Source organism: Miniopterus natalensis, chromosome 6, assembly GCF_054644295.1.
Source record: "Miniopterus natalensis isolate mMinNat1 chromosome 6, mMinNat1.hap1, whole genome shotgun sequence".
NCBI classification, from domain to species: domain Eukaryota; kingdom Metazoa; phylum Chordata; class Mammalia; order Chiroptera; family Miniopteridae; genus Miniopterus; species Miniopterus natalensis.
Genome location: NC_142086.1, coordinates 64,955,317 through 64,978,261, shown reverse-complemented (window position 1 = coordinate 64,978,261; position 22,945 = coordinate 64,955,317). Strand labels below are relative to the sequence as shown.

The window sequence follows — 22,945 nt, the reverse complement described above, 5'->3', positions numbered from 1 at the left end:
CTTACCTTCCAGTGGGGAGAGAAAGACGGACGGAAGTACATACAGAGTGTGTGTAAAGGTGGTAGGAGCCATGTAAAAATAATAAAGCAGGGCCGACAAGAGGACGTGCTGGAGGGAGGGGGTGACTTTAAGGAAGGTGGTCACGGCGGCCTCAGGGAGAAGGGGATATCCGAGCGAGGCTTGGCGGGCTGAGGCCTCCCTTGCTTTTCGCAAGTGACGACATCAAGGTCAGGCCACCAGCCCTTCCTAAGAGCACTCGGCCTCACCCCCTGGGTGCTCCGAGGGGCTGAGGCCCCACCTGGGGTGGGGTGGGCCTGGAGACCAGAGTCGGGGCCAGCGCGCACCTCCTCCAGCCGCCGCCGCTGCTCCTTCTGCTCCTCGATGCGCTTCTGGCGCTCGGCCAGCAGCTGCCGCTTGTGCTCCTCGTTCTCGCGCTGCTGCTGCTCCAGCTGCTGCCTCCGCAGGGCCTCCGACCGCTCCTTGTTGGCCAACTGCAGCCTCAGGAAGTCCCGCCGCAGCGTCGACTCCCCGGGCAGGTTCAGAATGGAGCTGTGGGCAGGACAGAGCAGTCAGGGCCCCACCCGGCAAGAGCAATGGCCCCGGGGGCCTGGGGAAGGAGACCAAGGTGAATAGCTCGCCCATCTGCAGCTAAAGAGGCCACGGGCTCAGGCATAGGCTCTTAGGTCCTCCATTCATTATATTACCAACAAAGAAACAGAGTCAAGGTGCTAGTGCCCAGACTCCCTTTCAACGAGACTACGGCATGCACATGGGCTCAACATCCCCAGAGGGATATCACAGTCCTAGAGCCATCACCTCTCTCCACGACCATCCACACCGCTCTCACACTGGTGACAAAGCAAAGATCTGTTTCTGAAGTTTTAGTGCGTGTGCAAGCCCTGAGATCCAGAGCAGCTTATTTTCATGTTTAAGAAAGGCAAGAACAAAGCTAGAAAATAAAACTTAATCAGGAGCAGTGAGGGTGCCTACTTTACTTAGAGGGGTACAGGCCATGCTCACTCACATCGGCTCCTTGACTGCTGTCCCCAAACCCCAGGGGGCAAAGGGCAGGATGCTCATGTGAAGATGTGATAAGCCAGAGAGGGAAAGTGCTGGAGCCAAGGTTGACAGGGCCAGGGCTTGAACCCAAGTCTGCTGCGTCCGAGAGTTCAGTACTTGTCTTGCGACACCATCATTAAGGTGAAGTTAAATGGTTTGCTTCTGGCCACAGAGGGTGCATGCAACTGGGACTTCAACCCAGCTCACTGTTCCTAGATTCCCTTTAAGCTCCATGAGCTTCAGTTCCACCTCATCTGTAAATGGTGGCCATGTATGTATGTGTGTATCTACGTATATGGCAGAGAGAACAAGGGGACAGAGGAACACCGAAAATACTGGTGGTTGAGGGCTATCATTCTCACCACCCAGCTATATATACATAACTCAGAGTTACGGACATGACGGCCTAAACAGACAGGTGGAAAATGGCTCCTATTTGTTCATACCAACCTAGCCTTTTTAATCTTCCTGACAGCTCTCACTTGAAATAAACACATTCAATAATTATTGAGCACCTACTACATAGCAGGCTCTAGTGATACAGCAGGAGGTAACCAAATTCTTTCTCTAGAGTTACCTTCTTGTGGGAAAGACAGAAAAATAATTAGGCAGACAGACCAATAATTACAAATAACACGACTTCAGGAATTGATTGGATCTACAGAAGATAAAGTGTAATAGTTTACGAGTGACAGTGGCAGGTGCTGGGGCGAGAATTAAGGGTTCTGCTTTGGATGGGGCAATCAGCGAAGATCTCTCGAGAAGGTGAGAGTTGAGCTAAGACTCAAATGATGTAGAGTCAGTCATAAGAAGAGGTTAGGGAAGAACCCTTCAGGCAGAAGGAAAAGCAAGTACAGCTGACCCCTGAACAACATGGGGGTTAGGAGCGCTGGCCCCCTCCTTGTGCAGTACAAAATCTGTGTATAACTTTTGACTCCCCAAAAACTTAGTTATCACTCTATATCCATGAGGGATTGGTTCTAGGACCCCCCCTATTCCCCTTGCAGATACCAAAATCGAAGGATGCTCAAGTCCCCTGTATAAATGGCATAGATCAATGCATACAGCCCACCTTATGTATCTGTGGACCTGCTCGGTTCAAAGCCATGTTAAGGGTCAACTGTATAGAGGCCTGCGGTGGGGACAGTGTGGCCCCTTTGAGTAACTGAACTCCAGCTGGTCTTTTCCAGAGCAGAGTGAATGACAGAAAGAGTGGTAGAGAGGAGGGCAGTGAGGTAGAGCACACGGCCTTGGAAGCCACACATGGAAAGGTTAAGCATGAGAGTAACATGATCTGACTTGTTCGGCTGCTGAATGGATGACAGTCTGCAGGGGGTAGGAGGACAAGCAAGGCCATGAGCTGGCTGCTACTGCAGTGGCTCTGGGGTGGAGATTTTAGGGCGGGAGTGGTGGGGATGAAGGCTGGGAGATTCATTTGGGGACAGAGTTAATGAAACCTATTGGTGGATCTAATGTGTGGACTGAAGGATGAGTTGCAGGTTTGGTCTTGGCACTTGGGCAATGGTGGTGACAACTGGGATGGACAATACAAGGGGAGGAGCCGCTTTGGTGGGAGCTGATGAGGCGATCATTCTGTTCCAGAGAGTGGTTAGTGTGCTATGTGAGATACTGCCAGAACGTGACATAAAAAGCCTTCGTTCATGACATTCCAGGGACAATGCTTGGATTCTATTAACAAGCCTCCCCTAAAACTTACAGCCTTTGTGTAGAACTCTAAAGCCAACCCCAAATGACAATGCTCATGTACGTAGGCCACACGCTCTGGGCAAAGGCAGGGGGGTTTCGGGAACCTCATGTGCACATGAGGGTGCTCCATTAATATTAATTGATGTTGAATCAATGTCAGGTGATCTGAGCTGTATTACTGACTCCATCATTAACTTGGTATGTGACCAGGTTGCCACCCTTGGACTGTTACCTCATTTCCAAAATGAGATAACCACTGTCCCTTTCTACTTTTCAGGATTTCATGAAGATTATTAATTAGATGTGTCCATAAAACAGAACTTGGAACATAATCTTCAATGTGATATAATGACATGTTACAATTATAGAAATGCTAAGGCACGGCTAGGTCAGCTCACTAAGTGACTGCTAACATGCAGTTTAGCAAGCATTAGTTAAAATGGGTTTTTTCAGATCTCTAGAGAGTAATCAGAATGACTGACATGACCGCCTGGGCGAGCTTCGGAAGAATAGTGTACAACTTCTCTGAAAGCAGGGCATTTGGTCCCTGGCTTCACAAGAATGATCATTTGCCATGTCACCACTTGACAGTCATCATCTCTCTGCAGCTAAGCTGGGGGTGGCCAAGATGTTAAGTATCAGCTGGAAAGAAAGAATTGTCTCTCAGTCTTTGACCTTGAGAAGTCCTGTGGCAGATGAACAGAGAAAAACTGGGTGGACCAGCAAGCCCACTGCCGCCCTATTTAGCAATAATCCAGCTTGATAATGCGTTAGCTCCAAAAAGGAACCCATGAGCTGTTCCTGTCCCTGGTAAAGCTCCACGTCAACAGTATGGGAACTGCTCCTTTTTCTGGAGCACTGGGGTCCCCTCCTGGGATGGCTGACGAATGAAAACCCATATATCCCAGTGACATTTCTACTTGTGCATTTTTCCCAGTAAATCTCACTGCACACATCCAGCATGCCTGGCATGATGCGTGTGACTTGCCCCTGGACTCACCGAACTGCCGCCAGCTGAATTCTCTCATGAAAGAGAGATCCTGGCAACATGAGCACATTGGCGTTAATGATTTATAAGCACAGACTAGAAGAAAGTCTGAATCAAAGTCAAGTGAAATTCAAAACATAGAGATTTAAGATAATAAAGCAGCACTTGATTCTGGGGTCTGACATGACAACAGGAATGGGTATGAAAGTCTCTATTTAGGGTTCACCTCTAAAGTATAATTTGATTTTTTAGAAAATGTTTCTTCTTGGATTAGGCTTCGGTGGAAATACCAAGGCATGTGACAAGGACAGTGGCTGCCTGAATGGGCTTCCTGAAGTAATGAATTGAATGACTTGAGTCCAAAAATACCACTTAAGGCCCCAGAAAGTTGTAGTTCTAGGTATTTTCAGTCCTGTATTACCCAGATAAATGCCTCCTGCCCATTCTACACGTTACAGATGTTAGGAGACAAGGCCTTAGAATAGAGACCATAAATCTTGGGGGAAGATAAAGAATATGCTGATTTCCACATTTTCCTGAGTCTGCCTAGGGAAATTCTCCCAAATTAATGAGCATGTTTGTAGGCAATAAATTAAATAAAACCACCATGCTAGAGTCTTAAAAAATGAACCTATAAATCAACAGGAAGTGAATCGCACGAGCACCATTGAGGATGTGAAAATGAGAAGGCTGGGCTTTTGCTCTCCTACCTGGGCTCTCCTGAGTCATTCTCCTCCTCTTCTTCCTCACTTCCACTGTACTCATATTCAGTCTCATCTGGAGAGAGACTCACAGAAGGTTAGTACGTAAAAAAGATGCTGCAGCTCTGTAAAGCCCAATCCCCTCATTTTATATGTAAGTCAACTGAGGTCCAAAGAGTTGTCATTAATGCTGAGCTGGGACAGGCTCCAGGCCGCCTGACTTGAGCTCCAGAAGTTCCCATTAGTTAGATTCAAGTACATGGAATGAACCATATCCAAGACTGTCCCCGCTGACCCAAGATCTCTGTCCCTCAGTGCCTGGTGTTCACACGAAAATGAAGACAAGGAATTGAAAAGTCAACTTTCAGTTTGTGTTGATTCATAATATAGAACCACCTAAATGAATCTTTTATTGGCCCACTGTTAACTTATTGATAGTATTAATCATTTTTGAAGTAGGAATTTTAATATGATTTATGGACTCACAAATTGCCTTTAGTGTCTTGATAAAGAGAAAGAAACTTTTGACAACATGTGCTATTAAAAATACAGTTAAGTGTGTTTTGATTGGCCCACTGGGGACATCTATTTAATTCAATAATATGTTAAGTAAATTAACATGCAATAATGAATAATTCTGACTCCTTGCTTTGCAGGAGATCAAAATCTAATGGGCAAGAGGGACAAATAAATAATCAGAGTCCCCATAATTATGAAGAAAGGGAACCAATCTTTGTTGCATATCTCCAATGCCAGTCACCATACTTGATACTAAATTTACTTATGTTCTCCCTCTTATTTCTCATAACAATCCTTTAAAAAAATAGCCATTTTTCAAATGAAGATACTGAGATTATAGGAGGTTAAGTAATATAACCAATGTGATCTCATTAATAAATCTGAAATTTGGATTTAGAATTCAATACAAAACTTTTCCAATTTTAAAACCAGTGTTCTTTCCAACATATTATATGCTAAATAGAAGTACACAAAAATAGCAATGAGTTATCAGAGAAAGGATCAGCTAAGTCCACTGGACATAATGGGGAAGGGGAACTCTTTGAGGAGGAAATAAGCTGGGCCTTGGAAGGTCAGTGGCTCTTTTCCACGCAGGTGGCAGCTGAAAGTAGTAAAAAAAGGGGGGCATCCTAAGCAACATAACCACCTGACCGTGGCTGACAGTATTATAGTGCATGGCATATTCAGGAAGCAATGACGTGAGTGGCTACATGTCTGGGTGTAAGAAAAGCAGATGGAGTGAGAAAGGCTAGCAGGTCTGACATGGCTTGCTGATCCTTATATAAACAATGCTGAGAACTTTTCTGTGGGAAATGGGGAACCTTTGGAGTAGCTTTTGATTTTAAGCAAGGGAGGGTGGTGTCACATTACTGTTATCCTTTCATAGCTGTGGGTTAGTAATCACAACTTGGAAGATATTTGTGCACCACCAAAAAGGAACTAAAACTGCAATTTGGTTATGTTACCACCAGGGGCAGCAGATACACGCGAGGACTAGAGCATTTGATGATAAACTTGAGGATGCCTTGGCTTACATACTGTGTAGCGATTGATTAAAGGGATACTAAAATGAAACCGAAAGTGTCATGACTTCAAGCATATATTTTAAAATCACAAGTTGGCTTCATATATTTAGAGTACTTAATGTAATGTAAAGAACGTTCATAAAGTGTTTCAGTATTCCACATTAGAAGTTTAATATTCCAAACAGCAGAGTTCATAGTAAAATGCAGATATTTTATCTATTAAAGGAAATGATAGCAAGAAATAAAAGCACCCAATTAATCCAATTATTTTTACTCTCTAGGTTAAAACCTTCATTTATCGGGCTCCTGAATTGCAATACTTCTCCAGAATCTGATTTGATTGCTTTTATAATACTGGCTTAAATTAGCATGTGTCAACACATTTTAAGGAAAAAAATACTATCAGGTAAAAAAAACCCATAAAGCAATGCACATTAAAATTGTTTGACTCTTTGGTGGTTACCAGAGGTTACTCTTTGGAGGTTGGGGAAGGTAGAAGGGGGTAAAGAGGTCAAATATATGATGACGGAAGGAGACTTGACTTTGGGTGGTGATCACACAATGCAATATACTGATGCTGCATTACAGAATTGTACACTTGAAACTATTATCTTATTAACTAATGTCACCCCAATAAAGTTAATAAAATTTAAAAAATTGTTTGATTCAACCAAAGCTGGTCTCAAAGCTACTGAGAGTAAAAAAGTATTAAAGGGAGCAAATTAAGTCATTTGGTCAAACTGAGCAAATGGAATGTGCTCCCATTTGATCAGTGCTCTTTCTTGGGGAGCAGACCAAAATGAGGGCTTCTCATGGCTCTGAGCTTCATCAGAATTAGGTTCCTTAAATTACCATGTAACACCTGAGTATATCCACTACCAAAAGTCTTTCTCTTCTACTTTACAGAGAAGGAACACATTTAAAATAGTCTGTTTTCATGCAATGGGGAGTTCTGACTCACATTCTAGAGTTCTTATCAACAAAATGTAAAGACAACCCAAGGCACAAACTTTACCCATTGTTACAGGTCAGAGGCAGAGAGGCTGCGAGTTCTCAGAAAGTAACCCTGAACAGTACTGAAAAATTATAGGTCAATAAAGAATTGTCTAAATAACAATAGCCAATTTTTATAGAGTATGTCTATGTGCCAGACATTGTATTAAGCGATTTATGTGTATGATCACATTTAATCTCTGCAACAATGCCAAGCAACACTAATTATTATTATAAACCCAGCCCTATTTTAAAGGTTAGAAAACTGGGGTGAAGTTCACATAACTATCAAAGGGTATAGCTAGAATTTGAACTGAGAATTTGAGTCTGAAAACAAGATTCTGAGCACTTAACCTACGTTACGTAGCCACAATAAAATAAATTTCCTTTTTAGAGAAGGTGGCCTTTAATGGTTGCATGTCTGATATACCACCCTAAAATATTTCCTTCAAAATTATGACTTCACAGAGTGGCCCAAGACCACTGTTAATACATAAACAGTTGAAAAAACTCAGTCCTTGAACTTTTTGACCTTCACTTACCTACTTCTCTTCATGCCAGGTTCCTCCAGCTTGGGCTGCCCCCGCCCCCAGCTCCTTGGTTTCTCTGATTGACACCTTGTCCTGCTCTGTCACAAACAACTGGAGATGGGCTCCTTTTTGGCTGAGCCTCATAACCTCCTGCTCCTGAGTCTCACTTGATCACACATTTTCCTGAGTCCCCAAGACAAAGAAGGAACTCTTCCCTTGAACCTTCACTAGGATGTCTCCTCCTCCTGAGCCCTCTGCTACTCTCACCTCTGCCCAGTCTTGACTCCTACACTGCTCACCACCCCACCCCTAGGTCCCTGCTCATACTTTGCCACATTGCATATTAACTTCAGAGGCAAAGAAGAAGGAAAATTCTAATAAAAAGAGAGCATCCCCCATCCTACGCTGTCTACCTCCTTCCACTGCTCCCTCTGGGTGTGAGGAGCAAAGGAGAGAGGTGGGGAAGGTCAAAGGGAGGGAAAGCACATCACCAAGTACTACCCGCCCCCCTCGGTCCCTGGCTTTCTGCTCTGCTGTCCACTCCCTGCACACTCAGTGTTCACCTGGCCAGGCCTCCTCGCTGCCACCCCTCCCACTTCGCTGCCCCTTTCCCCCACCTTTTCCCCCCCAGGGAGAACTCACTTGTCTATCCTCGGCACCCCTCTCCCTTGCCTTCCCATACCTCAACCTTCCCTCCCCCCGACCCAACTAGTCATAAACCCTGCCCCAGACCACATGAGATTTTACCTTGGTCTGGATGCTAGTTAAGGAATTTTTGAGTCTCTATCCAAACAGCCCTAGGACCCCCAAGTTTGGACTTAGGTCCTTTCCAATGATGCAGTGATAAAACAGTGTAGTATAACAGCTAGAGCCATGAGAGATAAGAGTTTTTGAATCTATAAATAACGAAGTGCATTAAATGATCTTCCAGCTTAAAAAGAAAAAAGCCTGGCAATCTCTTTTATATCACTGGGACTATAAGAACATTCATTCTGACTTCCAAATAACTAAATTAGAAATGAGCCTCAGAGCACAAAAACTTTAAATGTTGAAGACTGCCAGTATGGAAAAATGTCAACTAGATTTTTCAGGTTGTCTGTCTTCTGTAGATTTTTAGTCTTCAAAACATGAATATTCATTTGAATTAAGAAAGCCACTTGTCATATTAAACCACTTCATAGTGTTATTCAACATGACTCTTTGTTCAGGGCCCGGAAAAAGTAATATCTCTCAGTTCTATTCTCTCATGAAAGATTCCATTCAGCAGTCTCACCCCATTGATGCCCACGGGCTGTGATCTCAGAGGCAGCCCCTCGCACTGAAGAATAGTGCAGGCCCATCTGAAATCCCTGTGGTTACCTCCAAACACAGCGAGAGCCCAGGACTCACTCCACATTTTGTTTCCCTTGTCGAAATACAAATGTGCTCCTAACCTTTCTCTCCTCGCTTCTTCTTTGTCCTATCGATATGGTCCTTGAGCTGAATGCGGACCTGTCGTTCATTAGGTTGGTCTCGGATAAATGGATGCTTCATCAGTTGCTCTGTTGCTGGTCGCTGGCTGTGATTCTTTACCAAGCAGCTCTCAATAAATGACTGGAATTTTTTTGACCTGCCAAACAAAAGAGATGAACCACAGATTGAAAGACAATCCAAAGAAAGGAAAACTTATATATTTTAAAATGCTAGAATGAAAAAAAGAAGGAAAACAGGTCCAATCAGTCAATGCAGAGATCCACCCATCACAAAATAGGTCTAGCCCTTTATTAGGCACAATGGGGTTCAAAGGATCATCACCATCAACACACAATTCATGTGATCTATGGTAGTGAGTATATGTGAAAGTATGTTTTGCACAGCTTTATACATAATATCTCACAGAAAACCAAAGAGAATCAAAGAGAAAGAGCCCCTGGGAATCAAACCTGGAAGTTCTGTTGGAATGAGAGAACCAGAGCAAGAATTAGGAGGAAATCACTCTGGGGAAAGGACATTTCAGGGAGGTATAAAATCAGGGAAAAATCTACAGCTGGGAGTGAGTACACTATCCATCAGGGGACACTGAGGTGCGTTGTCTAAATGAGTCAGGCAGTGCAAGCTGGGAAAGGTAAAACCAAGGTTGGATAGGGGAATCCATTTTGTAAACATGAGCAAGATTCTTCTGTGGCAAAGTGAATTTGATTTGGCAAATTTTTAAACTGGTACTTTCAGAATCGCTTTTCAACTTTCCTTGCCAATTAATAAGAACAAAGCGTATGTATATGTTTGCTCTCAACCCAAGGACTTGGAAACTTAACTTTAAAGGGACTAAGTTCAGACCCAGAAGCACATTATCTCCCTCTAGACAAGTACTATTTCCTCAAAGATCAACCGTATGCCATAGCTGCACAGGGGCAGGGGAGAGCTGGTGAGAGATGCCACACCAACGATTAGGGCAGTGAGTCCACGATGTGGCAGAAATTCATGCCGGACTTTAGCTATGATTCGTGAATTGAGCATGCATGTTCCTGCTGAAGGCCCAAGAAATTTTCCAGCATGATAAATAATTACGCCCATCACGCTACAGCATCCTTTTTAAGGCGTTCCGTCGGTAATACAGCACATCACCCTCAGTGGCCTTGGCAGAACTCTGGTCCCCCGCGCGGGGTCCCCACCCCGCTCAGAGCAGGGGAAATCCGTTTTGTGCTCTCTGTCGCCCTCTTGTGAAGCATCCGGAGTTCCGGGCGTGCGGTCCAGGAGCAAGCCTCCCCGCCTCCTAGCAGGCCCTACCCACAGGGGCTTGTGCACGTGCTGTGTGCGTGCATGTAAGGCCTGAAAGGTGTCCTCACCACACAGAATACCACGGGGAGCATGTTCTTCCAGATTCAAACGGGACAGGACAATCGCATGTGCGCCACTCTTCAGTCCTGCCTAGGTCAAAGCCGTGTCTCACCTTTTCCCGTGTCTTTAAAGTGCTGAGTTATCGGTTTTTCTCCTCCCTAAATTTCTAGTCTATGTTCAAGCCTTTAAATCATTTTACATAGAAATAAAGGTAACCTGCTCTGCTTGGGGTCACCTCAGGATGATTCAGGTTTGGACTAGAAACAGTGACAACAGGACGGACACTCTATGTACCCCCCTGTGCATGTCCTTCAGCCCAGACCCGCCTCCTCCCCACGGGACTCCTCAGGGCTCGATGTGCTTGAGTCATATCTGAATCATGAGCACACTACCTGCTCTCACATGTTTGATAAACAGGTGAATGCATGAATGGTTATGGGGTGAGAGTTCCGGATAAGAGCTGTCATAGGGCTCCTTTCGTGTCTGTGTTCTTGAGGGCCAGAAAGGGGGGCTTGGAGAGTGGATAGTGTTTGATATGCTTTCTTTCTCAGATCAGGTACATCTGAGGAGGCACAAATGTGATGTCACCTAAGAGAGACCTTGTAAAAGAGAATCACCTTGTAATGAATTAATGGGCTCTCCCAAGGAATCAACTGAAGAGAATGAGGTTAACCTGCCTAAAGAAATAAATAAACTCCACATGGTGCTTTTCTAGGTAGAAAATCAATATCAGAAAGATGAAAACAAAAACAAATTCAGACAGGAAGCTATTACATATTCACGAAGAATGCAAATTGTAGTTCTCTTTTTCCTGCTGGCAACTAGAAGGAAGTGCTCATGCTTTATAAAGTGGTGAACTATTAATTAGAGGATGATAAATGAAAGAAAGCACACCCAATTTAAAAACAAACCCAGACTTAATAGACTGTCTTTTCTATCCCCCGATACTGATGCCTGAAAAAAGTCAGAGAAATCTCCAGGATGAGAGCGTGTTTGAGAAGTTTAATGGAACCAGCCTAGTGCAGGGTTGTTTCTCCAGAATCTCTCCTCGTGGGAAAGAACCTCAAGAGATATTCAAGAGGCTAACTTTAGGCCCAAAGGGTGGGCCCACACGCAGAACCACAAAGCTGGCAATGTATCCCACATCTTCCTCAAATGGTACTGTGTTTGAAGAGAAATTAATGCTTGCTCACAACAAGTCTTCGAAGAAAGATTCATTGTCTCTTATTTACGTTAGTGTGACCAAAGAATCAATATACTAAATTACACATTTAATTAAAACTAAAAACACCACCTATGTTGAACACCACCTGGCTATTTGCTGAGCGGTCGTAAGGATTTGAAGTACATTTATATAACTTTATTGCTAGAATCTCTGCTGCCAGTAATTTAGTTCTGTCTTTTTTTTTTTTTTTTAATGCCTAAGATTAGTAATAGTAATTTCCCAAGGGTTGGCATGGAAAGATAATGTAAATGATTGGGGCTTAGAGCCTGAGACACTAGTTCTTAAAATACTAGTGTCACTGAGCACTTTATCCTTCCAGGTTTTCCCTGCTTATATATTAAATTGTATTAAAGGAATTAAAAAATGACTGAAAGATTATTAATCATTATAACCAGCTAGGCTAAAAGTTTTGGGTAATCATTGGAATGACTCCAATGATTCAGCAATAGTAGATTCAGCAACGCTAGTTGGAAAAGACCCGACTTGAAGGCTTAGAGTGATGAGCCCGTGGCCCATCTGTACCACAACGGCGCCCCCTTTGGTGATATGTTCATATTACACTGAGAACAGCACACTTTTGATAACTCATTCAGGTAGAGAACAACTGGATATAAAAGAGCATTTGGAGTTTTGTTTCTTTAGATGTGGCACAAGGTCCTCTCCTTTAAAAAAATGAAAGGAAAATAAACACAATGTTTCACTTCCTCCCAAGCACTAGAGCATATTAAAGCAAACCCGATTTTAAATCACTGTGAACCTGGTTTTTCAAGACAAAGCGTTGACCCTTGAGCAACACAGGTTTGAACTGCATGAGTCCACTTACAGGTGAATTTTTTTCAATCAGTATAGAGTTGGGTCTCCATATCCCCGAGTTTCACATCCGTGGATTCAACCAACCACAGGTACGGGGGGGTCGACTGTCTGCATTGACTTACGCCACTTTATACAAGGAAACTGAGCATTCACTGGGGTCCTAGAACCAATCCCCCAAGGATATCAAGGAACAGCTGTAGTTAAAAGCTTTTAGAGGGGTCAAAAGTTTTAGGTGAATTTTCAACTGCACAGGGGATGGAGCCCCTAACGGGTCAAGGGTCAGCTGCACTCTGCAGCATTTAAATATTTTCACTTAGAAACTGGAACCCTATTAGGGAAAATGGGGGCCACCCCAAGCGTCCTGTGGCTGGGAGCTGTGCACCCATCGTATGAAAGCCAGGCTCCAGAGGGAGAAAGTTCTTTACCAGGGCTGTTGTTTCCCCTACTCACCAGCAAATAGCCAAAGTTATTTGCCCTTCCTCTGGCTGGCAGCGTGGGACTCATGCTCCTAACTGGCTTTCCTCCCGAGTTAGGGAAGGTGGCATGTAAGGAGGCTCGATGACATGAAACCGGCCTGGCCTCCTCGCTGCTTCTGGACTCACCAGCTCTCTGCAGCATTATCAAAGTTCTCTTGTCCTGGCCAGGTGGCTCAGTGGTTAGACTGTCATCCCATACATCAAAAGATGGCAGGTTCAATTCCTGGCCAGGGCACATACCTAGGTTGTGGGTTCAATACCCCATCCGGGCATGTATGGAAGGCAACCAATCAATGTTTCTCTCTTACATTAATGTTTCTTTCTCTCCCTCCCTTCTCTCCCTTTCACTCTCTAAGATTTAAAAAAACTTCTCACTGTCAAAGATTTGAAGCAAAAAAGACAGACCATTTTCTACAAAGTCTGTATTTCTCAAACGAGGTTGATGTAGGGTTGATTTTTGGGGGGACACTGAGAACTAAGACCATAGGAGAGGGCCAGATAGGTCATGCAAAGGGCAGTGCAGGCCAGGTTAAGAGGGAACAGGGCAAGCTTCTGAGCCGGGGAGTGATGGTGACTGGGGCAGAAGGCCAATCTCTTACCTTTTTCTAAAAGGGCAGAGGAGCCCTGGGCAGGGTAGCACTGCCTCACCTTAGCACAAAAGGCTAGACATCTAAATGGTATGCTCAGTCACCAGGTGTTTAACAATCGGCAATTAATACAAATATTTCTGAAACATGTCGTGTGGCTGTTCAAACAAAACATAGGTGTGGATGGCCCACTGTCCTCTGTGGGAAGCTGGAAACGTCTGTCCTGTGCAGGGCAGGGAGGGAAGGGAACAGGGTCAGTGGAACCCACTGTATGCAGCAGGCCCCACGGGGAGGCTGGGCGTGAAGGACCGGCAGAAACCTCGCAGAAGGGTCTGTAGTGCCACTGCTGCTTCCAGGGACAGAACTGAGCTGCCTCCTCTCCCCGGGAGTCTGCTCCAGGGAGAAAGAAAGACGCAGGGCCCGAGCGCCCGGCCATCACATGCTGTGCCGGTGCCCAATGGAAGGCTGTTGCCGGGGAGAGAACGGTCGTCTCACACCACAGTGACCCTCCAGAGGGAGAAGCGGGAGGACGCCCTGCCTCCTTGTTACCAATAGCAACTCTCGCTCTCTCTTCCCGCAGCCTTGGCAACTCCAGGGCTGTCGCCCTCCTGGCTGCCTCCTTCCCTTCCTCGGTGCAGTGTGCCTTTGTCTGTTCCACCAGGGTTCCTGTGCCGTTCCTGGGTGACCGATTCTGATCAAGACTGCTGTCTGTATAGTGGAAGGTGAAACTGTGGGTGGGTAAGAAACAGGAAGGGCTTCAGCCAAGGGCTTGATCATGAAGTGGGGTGAAAGGGGGCAGAAGGATCTGTCCCTTCCTGCTCTAACTGCCCAGAATATGTCTCTAGGAAAGGATAGGAGGTCACAGGTGGTCCAGGAATTGGCCCCTGTGCAAGGGGAATCAGAGGTTGGTTCAAAAACACATCAGGAAGGACACACCATAGCCACAGGGGTAAGGGAGGGAGCAAGGCATTGTTGTTATGGACTGATAAGGCACAATGACCCTGGTATAAGGACAACGTGCCAGAAGTCCAACCCCAGGCCAAACCTGTCAAACTCTGTTTCCCAAACTTCAGGCACTCATACACTACTGACACAGTTTTCACCATACCTTTATACCACCCAGGCTAGAATTCACTTAGTATTTTAAGTCACTTTTTTATGTGAATAAGTTTATTAAATGGGAAGGTTATATCACTCCCCAAAATAGGAAGCCAGTATCACCTGTCATAAGAGGAAGCAACAGAAAAACCAAAAATTGCAAATGTTCATGCACAGACCCATGAAATCATCTCACCAGCTGCGCATATCCACTTAGAGAATTAGTCTTAGAAAGTAGAAGAAAAGTCAGCCAATCTAACGGGCTGACACTTTGAACTATCACCCTCTATGATGAGGGGTTCTGTGCTGCCAGAAGAGATATTACCTGAGTTCCACTACCTTTTGCACCTTAAAGGTGTGGGGATAAAGATCTTCTGTGCAAATACAGTAGCCCCCCACAGGGGATGCATTCTGAGACCCTCCAGTGGATGCCTGAAACCACAGATAGTAAGGAACCCTATATACACTATGTTCTTTTTTATACAAACATATATACACACATACATACCTATGATAAAGTTTAATTTATAAATTAGATACAGTAAGAGATTAACAATAACTAATAATGAAATAGAATAATTGTAACAATAACTGCAACGAAAGTTATGTGAATGTCTCTCTCAAAATATCTTATTATAATGGCCTCACTTTTCTTCTTGTGATGATGGGAGATGACACAATGCCTACATGCTGAGACGAAGCGAGGTGGATGACGTAGCAGGCATTGTGACGCAGCACTGGGCCATGGAGGACCGCCTGCCCTGGGTGATCAGGGACCATCGAGCTATGACGATGTGGGTGGTTGGGGAAATTTAATATTTTTGGACAGCAGTTGACCATGGGTAGCTGAAACCTTGGAAAGTGAATCCATGGATAAGGGGAGGCTGCTATAGTGCTCAATACGTATCTTAAGATGAGTGACTCGTATATAAAATCACTCACCAAGGCTTAGTGTATGTAGTTGGATCCTGTCAGCAGGACGTAAGCATTTGAGTTAAGCCAAAAAAGAATCCCAGGACAACCCTGCCCTTGGATCTGTAAAACCAAACTCACCACTTCTTAGACTTCAGCCGGGGCGCCGGGTTCCGGGGGATGAGGAAGAGGGCCCGCATTGGGTGCATGTCGCAGAGCGCTGCAAGAGACCAAGACAGGGCCAGCTCCCGTTAGAGGCCAAGCGCGGGCCAGGCTCGTCCTGGCTGTGCGGCCAGTGCTGCCAAGCGGCCCCGAGTCCACGCAGAACCAGTGAGCACTCAGGAGGCCACAAAGCCTCCATCTGGGGAGCACTTACAGGAGCTGAGGGCTAACTGCAGGCATCCCATAAAATACAACATGTTTCAGCTGGATAGTAACATTTCTACGTTGACTTTATGTTTAAGGAAACAAAGTTGAAGGGACAACAACCTTTGCTCTGCTATAAATAACCACCTAATATTCAAAATAAACAACATCAAGATGACTGCAATGGAAATGGTAAGTTGTTTTTAATTAGTAAAAACTTAAGTGTTAAAATAAAGGATTTTTGATAATCCATGGTCTGTTTCTTATACACTGAAGGCTCATCCAATGTTATCTACATAGATTTCTGGAGCATAATATGCTAGGCCAGACACCTTTCTCTCTGTATTTCCAAATGTCCTGAATGTCTTTTCAGGTTTTATGATGGGTTTTTGTTTTGTTTTGTTTTGTTTTGTTTTGTTTCATTCCCTGGCCCCAGGAAGAACAGAGGATTAAGGCAAACGAAGTCTGGCAGGAAAATTATAAAAATATCTCAACTTGTAAACATGACATTATCGTTTATAGTGAAAGCACTCAAACGTTCTTATTTTAATCAAAATACTTCACTAGTTTACTTTTCAAACATCTGGGAGTATCTTGTCCTTTGCGCCTAGAATAAGAACACATCCTCCCCGAAGCTAAAGGATTCTGTGGGTTGAGGCTTATTTTTAGCCCCTCCAACTACTCGTCATGAATGATAATATGGCTCTAAGACTGTAATATATTGTTTTTATGATTCATAAATGCCTATTAGCATTGTGGATGAGGGAAATTTGTCAACAAAGACTCCAAATCAATCATGCTACAGATAAAGTCTACCAACTCTAGGGTGGGAAATAAGGAAACTAGGGTGACTTGAAGGTAAAAAAATCATATGAGCATAACCACCTGTCATGCAGATAAGGGGCCTCTGAAAAGCAGACACCAAGGTGTTATTAAATGTGAGAGGGGGACATTTCTGCCGCAGAGGAAATAGGGAGGGAGCCAGGGACGCCTGGGAGAGTCATCGATTGCGATGCAAGTCTGATTGGCGTGAAGGTGAGAGGGAGAAAAAGTAGGCAGAAGTGTGCTAGATGGTCCTACAGCCTAAGGAAACGAGGGAAGAAAACTGAGCAGGGAAAGTCACCTACAAGGGAATCCTGTGTCTTCAGGAAAGGGTCTGCCCTATGTCCCTGCCAAGCCTGCGCTCGATCCCCGATGGGGAGCGGCCCTTAGGAGGCCAGCCTCAGTGCCAAGGCAGCAGCCGGGCCCCTGGTCAGCTGAGCTCCCGCAGGGAAATCCGTGAGGCGCGTCCTCGCGGCCGCCACGGGCCGGGGAGGCCCTCTGCACTGCCAATATTCCAGATCTCAAGGATCCGAGAGGCCCTCCAGGCGGCCAGAGCCCTGGCCACTCTGCCTGAAATACGTAGGGGAAACTAACAATCGAAACAGCAGTATTTTAATAGGAGTGAAAACAGCTGGGCATAAGTGTTTGTGGAACCCAAGCACTGAAAATCGGCTTTTACTTTTTGTTTGAGCTTACGGCCTGTGTGGGTTGGTCCCTGTTTTATGTTAGGTGACGGACACGTCAAGAATCAACTACACTCTGAATCTGTAAAACAGGTCTCCCCATAGTATGCGTCGCTTTTCTTTTTTTCCTCTCATAAATTCAAGATCCTCACACCACTCGGAAAGGAATGGATTGCTGGTTGGTTTGAGATGACCGCTTTCTAAGTGTGCCAGCTCGAATCCACGCAGGGCTCGGTGCAGCAGGAGGAAAGCCACTGCGGCTCCTGGCAAGGAGGCTCCGGTACCTGCCGAGCAGGCCAGCAACCGACTTCGCCCGGAGGAAGGTACTTACGGGGAGCACCTTCTGCCATCTCGATAGCGGTGATTCCCAGAGACCACAAGTCGCTCTGGAAGAGAAGGAAGGCACAGACACATGCGTGAATGCCGTCGGCAAAGGATAACCTGGTTAAGCGCGGCAATTGCTTCAGGACTGCCTGCGGGAAAGCCATTCAGTCGTCTCTTTACAAACCTATTTCAGCTGCGAAGCTTAAAAGTGGCAACAGCCTCATTCGGTTTCACCGATGATACCTTTCACGGTGCCTGACACATAGCGAGCTTTCAATAAGCGTGAGAAAAATGAGTATACGGTTTTAAAAATTAATTTACCACTACTCGGGGTGGTGAACATGCAATACAATATACAGATGATGATTACAGAGTTGTACACCGGAAACCTATATAATTTTATTAACCAATGTCACCCCAATAAATTCAATAAAAAAATTAACATCACTAAAATGTGTCTATTGTTTGAACCATAAGAAATTGCTGCTATTCGACTGTTTTTCACACTGTTGTTGAGGTATAACTGTCATATAATTAACTGCACATGTTTAAAGTATATCATCTGCAAAGGTTTGATGCATGTATACACCTGTGAAACCATCACTACAAGAGGAGCAGGAATCGAGTGGTTCTGTATAAAGGTGGACATCTGGAGGGTTTGCATTCTAAGCTATTACAAATAAAGCTGCTGTATTCATCACAAATCTCTGTATGGAGGTATGCTTTTATTTTTTTTTAAGTAAATAAAAAAAAATTTATTTACAGGTGTAGAGTGACATACGTCCATACAAAGGCTTGGGATGAATGTAGCAGCTTTATTTGTAATGGCTTAGAACGCAAACCCTCTAACTGCCCACCAACAAGCAAATGGACGAGCAACCTGTAGTATATCCTTACACTGGGACACTACTCAGCAATACAAAGGGATGCAGTCACAATACACGCTAGGACATGGGTGGGCTTTAAATGCATTATGCTAAGTTGAAGAAATCAGATGATTTCATTTATATAAAACTTTAGAAGATGCAAACTAATCCACAGTGACAGAAAACAGATGTGGTTCTCTTGGAATAGGACCTGGGGTTGAGGACAAGAAGGGCTGAGGGAGAGACTGTAAGGGATAAGCGGGACCTTTTGCAGGTGACGGATATGTTTGTTATCTTGATTGTGGTGAAGGACCTGACTACTCACCTTTATTTATTTATTTTCTAGAAACTTGTCTGGATCCATAAAACAACTGCTCTGGACAGATTCTTACTTTGTTTACAGGTAACTGAAGGTGCTGAGACTCCGTGAGGCACCCCAAAAACCAATGCTAAGAAACTTGCCTCAACTTCCTAGAGGCAGCATGAACAGTCTTTTAAGTCAGACAGGCGTGGAGCCAAATCTAGGTTCCTAATCTAACAATGTGCACAACACTGCTCAGAGCTTAGTTTTCTGAATTGCACAACAGAGGTAACTGTGACATGTATATATGCACAGGCTACACAGTGGCCTTGAGAATATTAATTTCCTTCCCCTCTACCATTAGGTGAGGCCGCCTTTGTCTGTCTCATTTAATCTTCTGTAACTTCCCTCTATCTAGTTGTGGCAAACACTGTTTGTTGGCTAACTCAGCAGACATTCTCAACCCCCATTTCCTTTGCTGCCTCCATTTATGAGTATAGGAAAGCTAAATGTGTTTGTCCAGACTTCCCTACAGCTAAGGATGACAATTAAGAATGTGACACAGTGGTGGCCAATGAGACATGGGCAAACATCTTCCGGTAGCTTCTGAGAAAGCTTTTCCTTTTCCTGAAATAAGTGACAAATGCAGTTGGTGTCCTGACAAGTCTTCCCCACTCCTTAGTGCCTTGAAGAAAAACATGGTGTTTGGAGCTACAGCATCCATCTTGCAAACATGAGGCAATAAATCAGCAAATGAATGATGACAGGGCAAAAATGTAGCCGCCAGGGTTTTAAAGACATCAATGAGCCATCACACCAACCCTGAATTGCCTGCCTTTTGGCTTCTGGTGACTTAGAAATGTAGGTATAGTCAAAAGCGTTCCTTACTGATAATACACGCACAGCATATTTTGACAGTAGGGAAATGGAGAGGTCCCAGTTGTTAGGTGATTCTGGATTTATCCCACAGGAAACAGGTAGGGTCAGTGAAGAGAGATGCTTCCTTCATTCAGTTCACAACATTTCAGATCCCCTCTTAGGTGGCTGTCCCCAAGTTCCTGAATGGCTCCTTCAAACCAAGGGTCACACCATCCTGACTCCTTTGCATCCTATCACACGACCAGCCAGAAACGACTTCTTCTTTAAGCCCTCATCTGACAGCATCATTAGGATCATTTTTTACTGGGGCTCTTTTGTTTTCCAAAAGGAACATTTATATTCCTGGCCATACATATAATCCCAGAGGTGCTTATAAGCTATGTCTAACTGCCCATGCTAGAGAGCAAGAAATGTGCTTGGCAGGCCTTGTTCGAGCCTTTGGATGCATTAGCAAGTCCCCAAAACACTTCAGAACTTAAACACGGGGAAAAATGTTCCAATTACAACTTGCAAGACAGATCACAGGAGACGAGAAAGGGAAGAGGGTGGAACAAGATGGGGAGAGTCGGGGAGAGATAAGTTTCCTTCGTGGCCGCGGTGTGACTCATTTTGGCAGGAGCTCGGTGATTCATTATTCCAGAGGTGCAATGCAGCCTGCCCTGTGGCATGATTAATAGCCCCGTCTTGGGTGCATTACGAACAGAGCAGAGACAAATTCTAGTGCCTCTGAGGAGGCAGAGGCAAGCACCCGGCTTCCGGCTGGTGGGGGGCCATCTGGCATGCAGGCAACTTGAGCACCAGATAACAGGCCTTTTGGGGCTGGGCTGCCCAGCATGTGAGGAAAAGAACACTTTCAGATGGCCAAAACCACCACACAAAAAAGAGGCAGTGTGGCACAGGAAAAGAGCTCAGAGTGCACCGAGAGGCAGGAAGAGCTCGTGCCCTGCAGTCAGGTAGGCCTGGGTTTGACTCAGCTTGGACACAACTAGCTTGGTGACTTGGGCAAGCTGCTTAACTCCTGAGCCCACTTCCTCACCGGTAATGTGAAGAGAACACCCACACTGCAGGGTTAATATGAGAACTCAGTAAGACAACATGTGCAAAGTGCATAACACAATGCAGTGTCCACAGTGGGTATTTAAAACATCCTGGTGCAGCCAGACCCTGAGGGCCAGTTATCACTGACTGGCAGTCCAGCCAGCGCACCGGAGTCAGGTGAAGTGACAACGAGCTCTGGAACCTAACGGTGCCCACGGAATTAGCTCTGATGGTGCAGGTGTAAATAGGACGTTCACAGGAAGCAAACAGGAAAGGGCATGTCCTTCCTCTCCAGCCTTGCAGTCGCCCCCTGCTGGGAGAGCTAATAAGGAGCCAGGGGGACAGACAGAAATGCGGACAGCCGAGTCCTAGACCCATCATCACAAAGCAGAGGGCAGCTAGACTTGACGGACAATAGCTTAATAATATGGGCACAACCAGCAAAGTGGTTTCACAGACCAGAACACAGTCTCTCATTGTGTAACTTATTTGTTATTCTCTTTTTGGAAATGTTCAGCTGCACAAAGGAAACTGTATTTATTGTGTGTGGTCCCTAAAGGAACACCCTAATCTAGAGAGAGAAGTTATAGGGAAGCAGATTCTGGCTTAACGTGAGCAGACAATCACAGGTGTGTAATACAAATACGAGGTTGGAATCATATGATACTGATGGCTTTTTTTAGGTCGAAAATGGCCCCAAATAGCAGTACCTTCATATGACACACACACACATATTAATTATCATATAGTGAGTACTTACAAATGTTAGGCACTGAACTAATTCCTTTATATGTTAGCAAATTTTATTAATATACAATGTATTATTCCTATTTTATAGAGGCTCAGAAAGGTTAAACAACTTCCCTGAGGTAATATCGTGAACAGGAGACAAAGTCGACACGGTAGACCAGTCCTCTCCGACTTCAGAAGCCTGACTCTTATTTACTATGTCATACATAGGTCATAGTTACATGTCATACATACGTTATATGTCATATGCTTCGTTACATACAAACAGAACCAAGGTGGCGAGTTCAGGGTTGCCAAGGATATTCAAGCACGGGTTATTAATAATCCCATTTCACAAATAAAACAAACTGAGGGCAGACCTCAGTCCTTTGCCCATCTACATTTGTTACTTGACTAAGGAAAATGCTGGAAGAAGAGCTCATTCTCTTCACCTGGGAATCAGCGGTGGCCTGGCAGAGGTGCTGCTGTGGCCGACCCAGGAACCTCATACAGCAGTGTGAACACGGAGCGACAAGAAACATGGTTAATAGCTGCTTACACTTCTCACAGGTGGCAATAGCCTGGTGTGTGTATTATCCTTCCCTGCTTCCAAACAGATTTAAGACCTTTGTCTGAGTCTCCGTGGACAGAGGCCAGGCCTTGTTTGGGAGGGGAACTCTCATCCTGCAATCCGAATATTGTCCTCTCAGGTGACACCCTGCATGCATCTCGGGGACTCCCCCACTAGGCAGGTCGCTCTCTTCAGCTCCAGCTAAGCCTCTTACCTAGAGTAGCTCTTTTCATCCTGCCTGAATAAAGCCAATTATCTGTAACACAGAAGAATGAGTTCTCGCTGTACAGCCGGCGCACAATACTCCCCAAACCCTGGAGGGGACACATATGTCTGCAAGTGATCCAGGGCACCTGTGTGCAAAGTCTCATAAACAGAGTGTAGGTGAAAACTAGGCAACATTAGCACAGATTGGGCCAGACATGGGGGGTGCAGGTTGAGGGGATATGTCATTTCACTGTACGTCTCTTATTTTACTAATTAATATAAAAACAAGGCCAGTTGGGGGAGGGGATAGGCCAGAAAGCTATATGAAATAAACATTTTAAGTTCTCCACCCACATGTCATACATCCATGGGCTGGGGGACAATAGGACTACACAGCGTGTACTATGCTATGAGTTGCTCTTTGCACCTAACACTCAGTCTTGGGATCCGCCCGATTTCAATAAGGACGCCGCCTTGTTGCTAAAATGGCTATGTCGTCTTCCTCTGGGCAGATGCGCTCGTCTTTATTCAACCGGTTCCCTACTGATGGGCTTTTGGCTGCTGAAAAGTTTCTTCAGTGAGCGGTTATGTTAAAGCAGTAAGTATGCAGGGCTATGAAATACTTGACAAATCCCATCCAGCTGAAATGAAATTGAAATTTAAAAAATAACAATTTAAACAGCCTACGAATTTTGCACAGTTTTATTAA

The 22,945-nt window shown here is 44.9% G+C and overlaps 1 protein-coding gene across 1 annotated transcript in view; it reads right to left on the bottom strand.

The window, feature by feature from the left end:
• TNIK (TRAF2 and NCK interacting kinase) overlaps nt 1-22,945 on the bottom strand; it is a 298,718-nt gene that overhangs the window by 68,734 nt on the left and 207,039 nt on the right. Inside the window, exons 8-12 of the mRNA XM_087818327.1 lie at nt 17,653-17,707; nt 15,592-15,670; nt 8,956-9,131; nt 4,465-4,531; nt 345-549 (exon numbers count right to left, since the gene is read on the bottom strand). Of these exons, the coding sequence (XP_087674453.1) occupies nt 345-549; nt 4,465-4,531; nt 8,956-9,131; nt 15,592-15,670; nt 17,653-17,707 (582 nt within the window). The remainder of the gene's footprint in view (nt 1-344; nt 550-4,464; nt 4,532-8,955; nt 9,132-15,591; nt 15,671-17,652; nt 17,708-22,945) is intronic.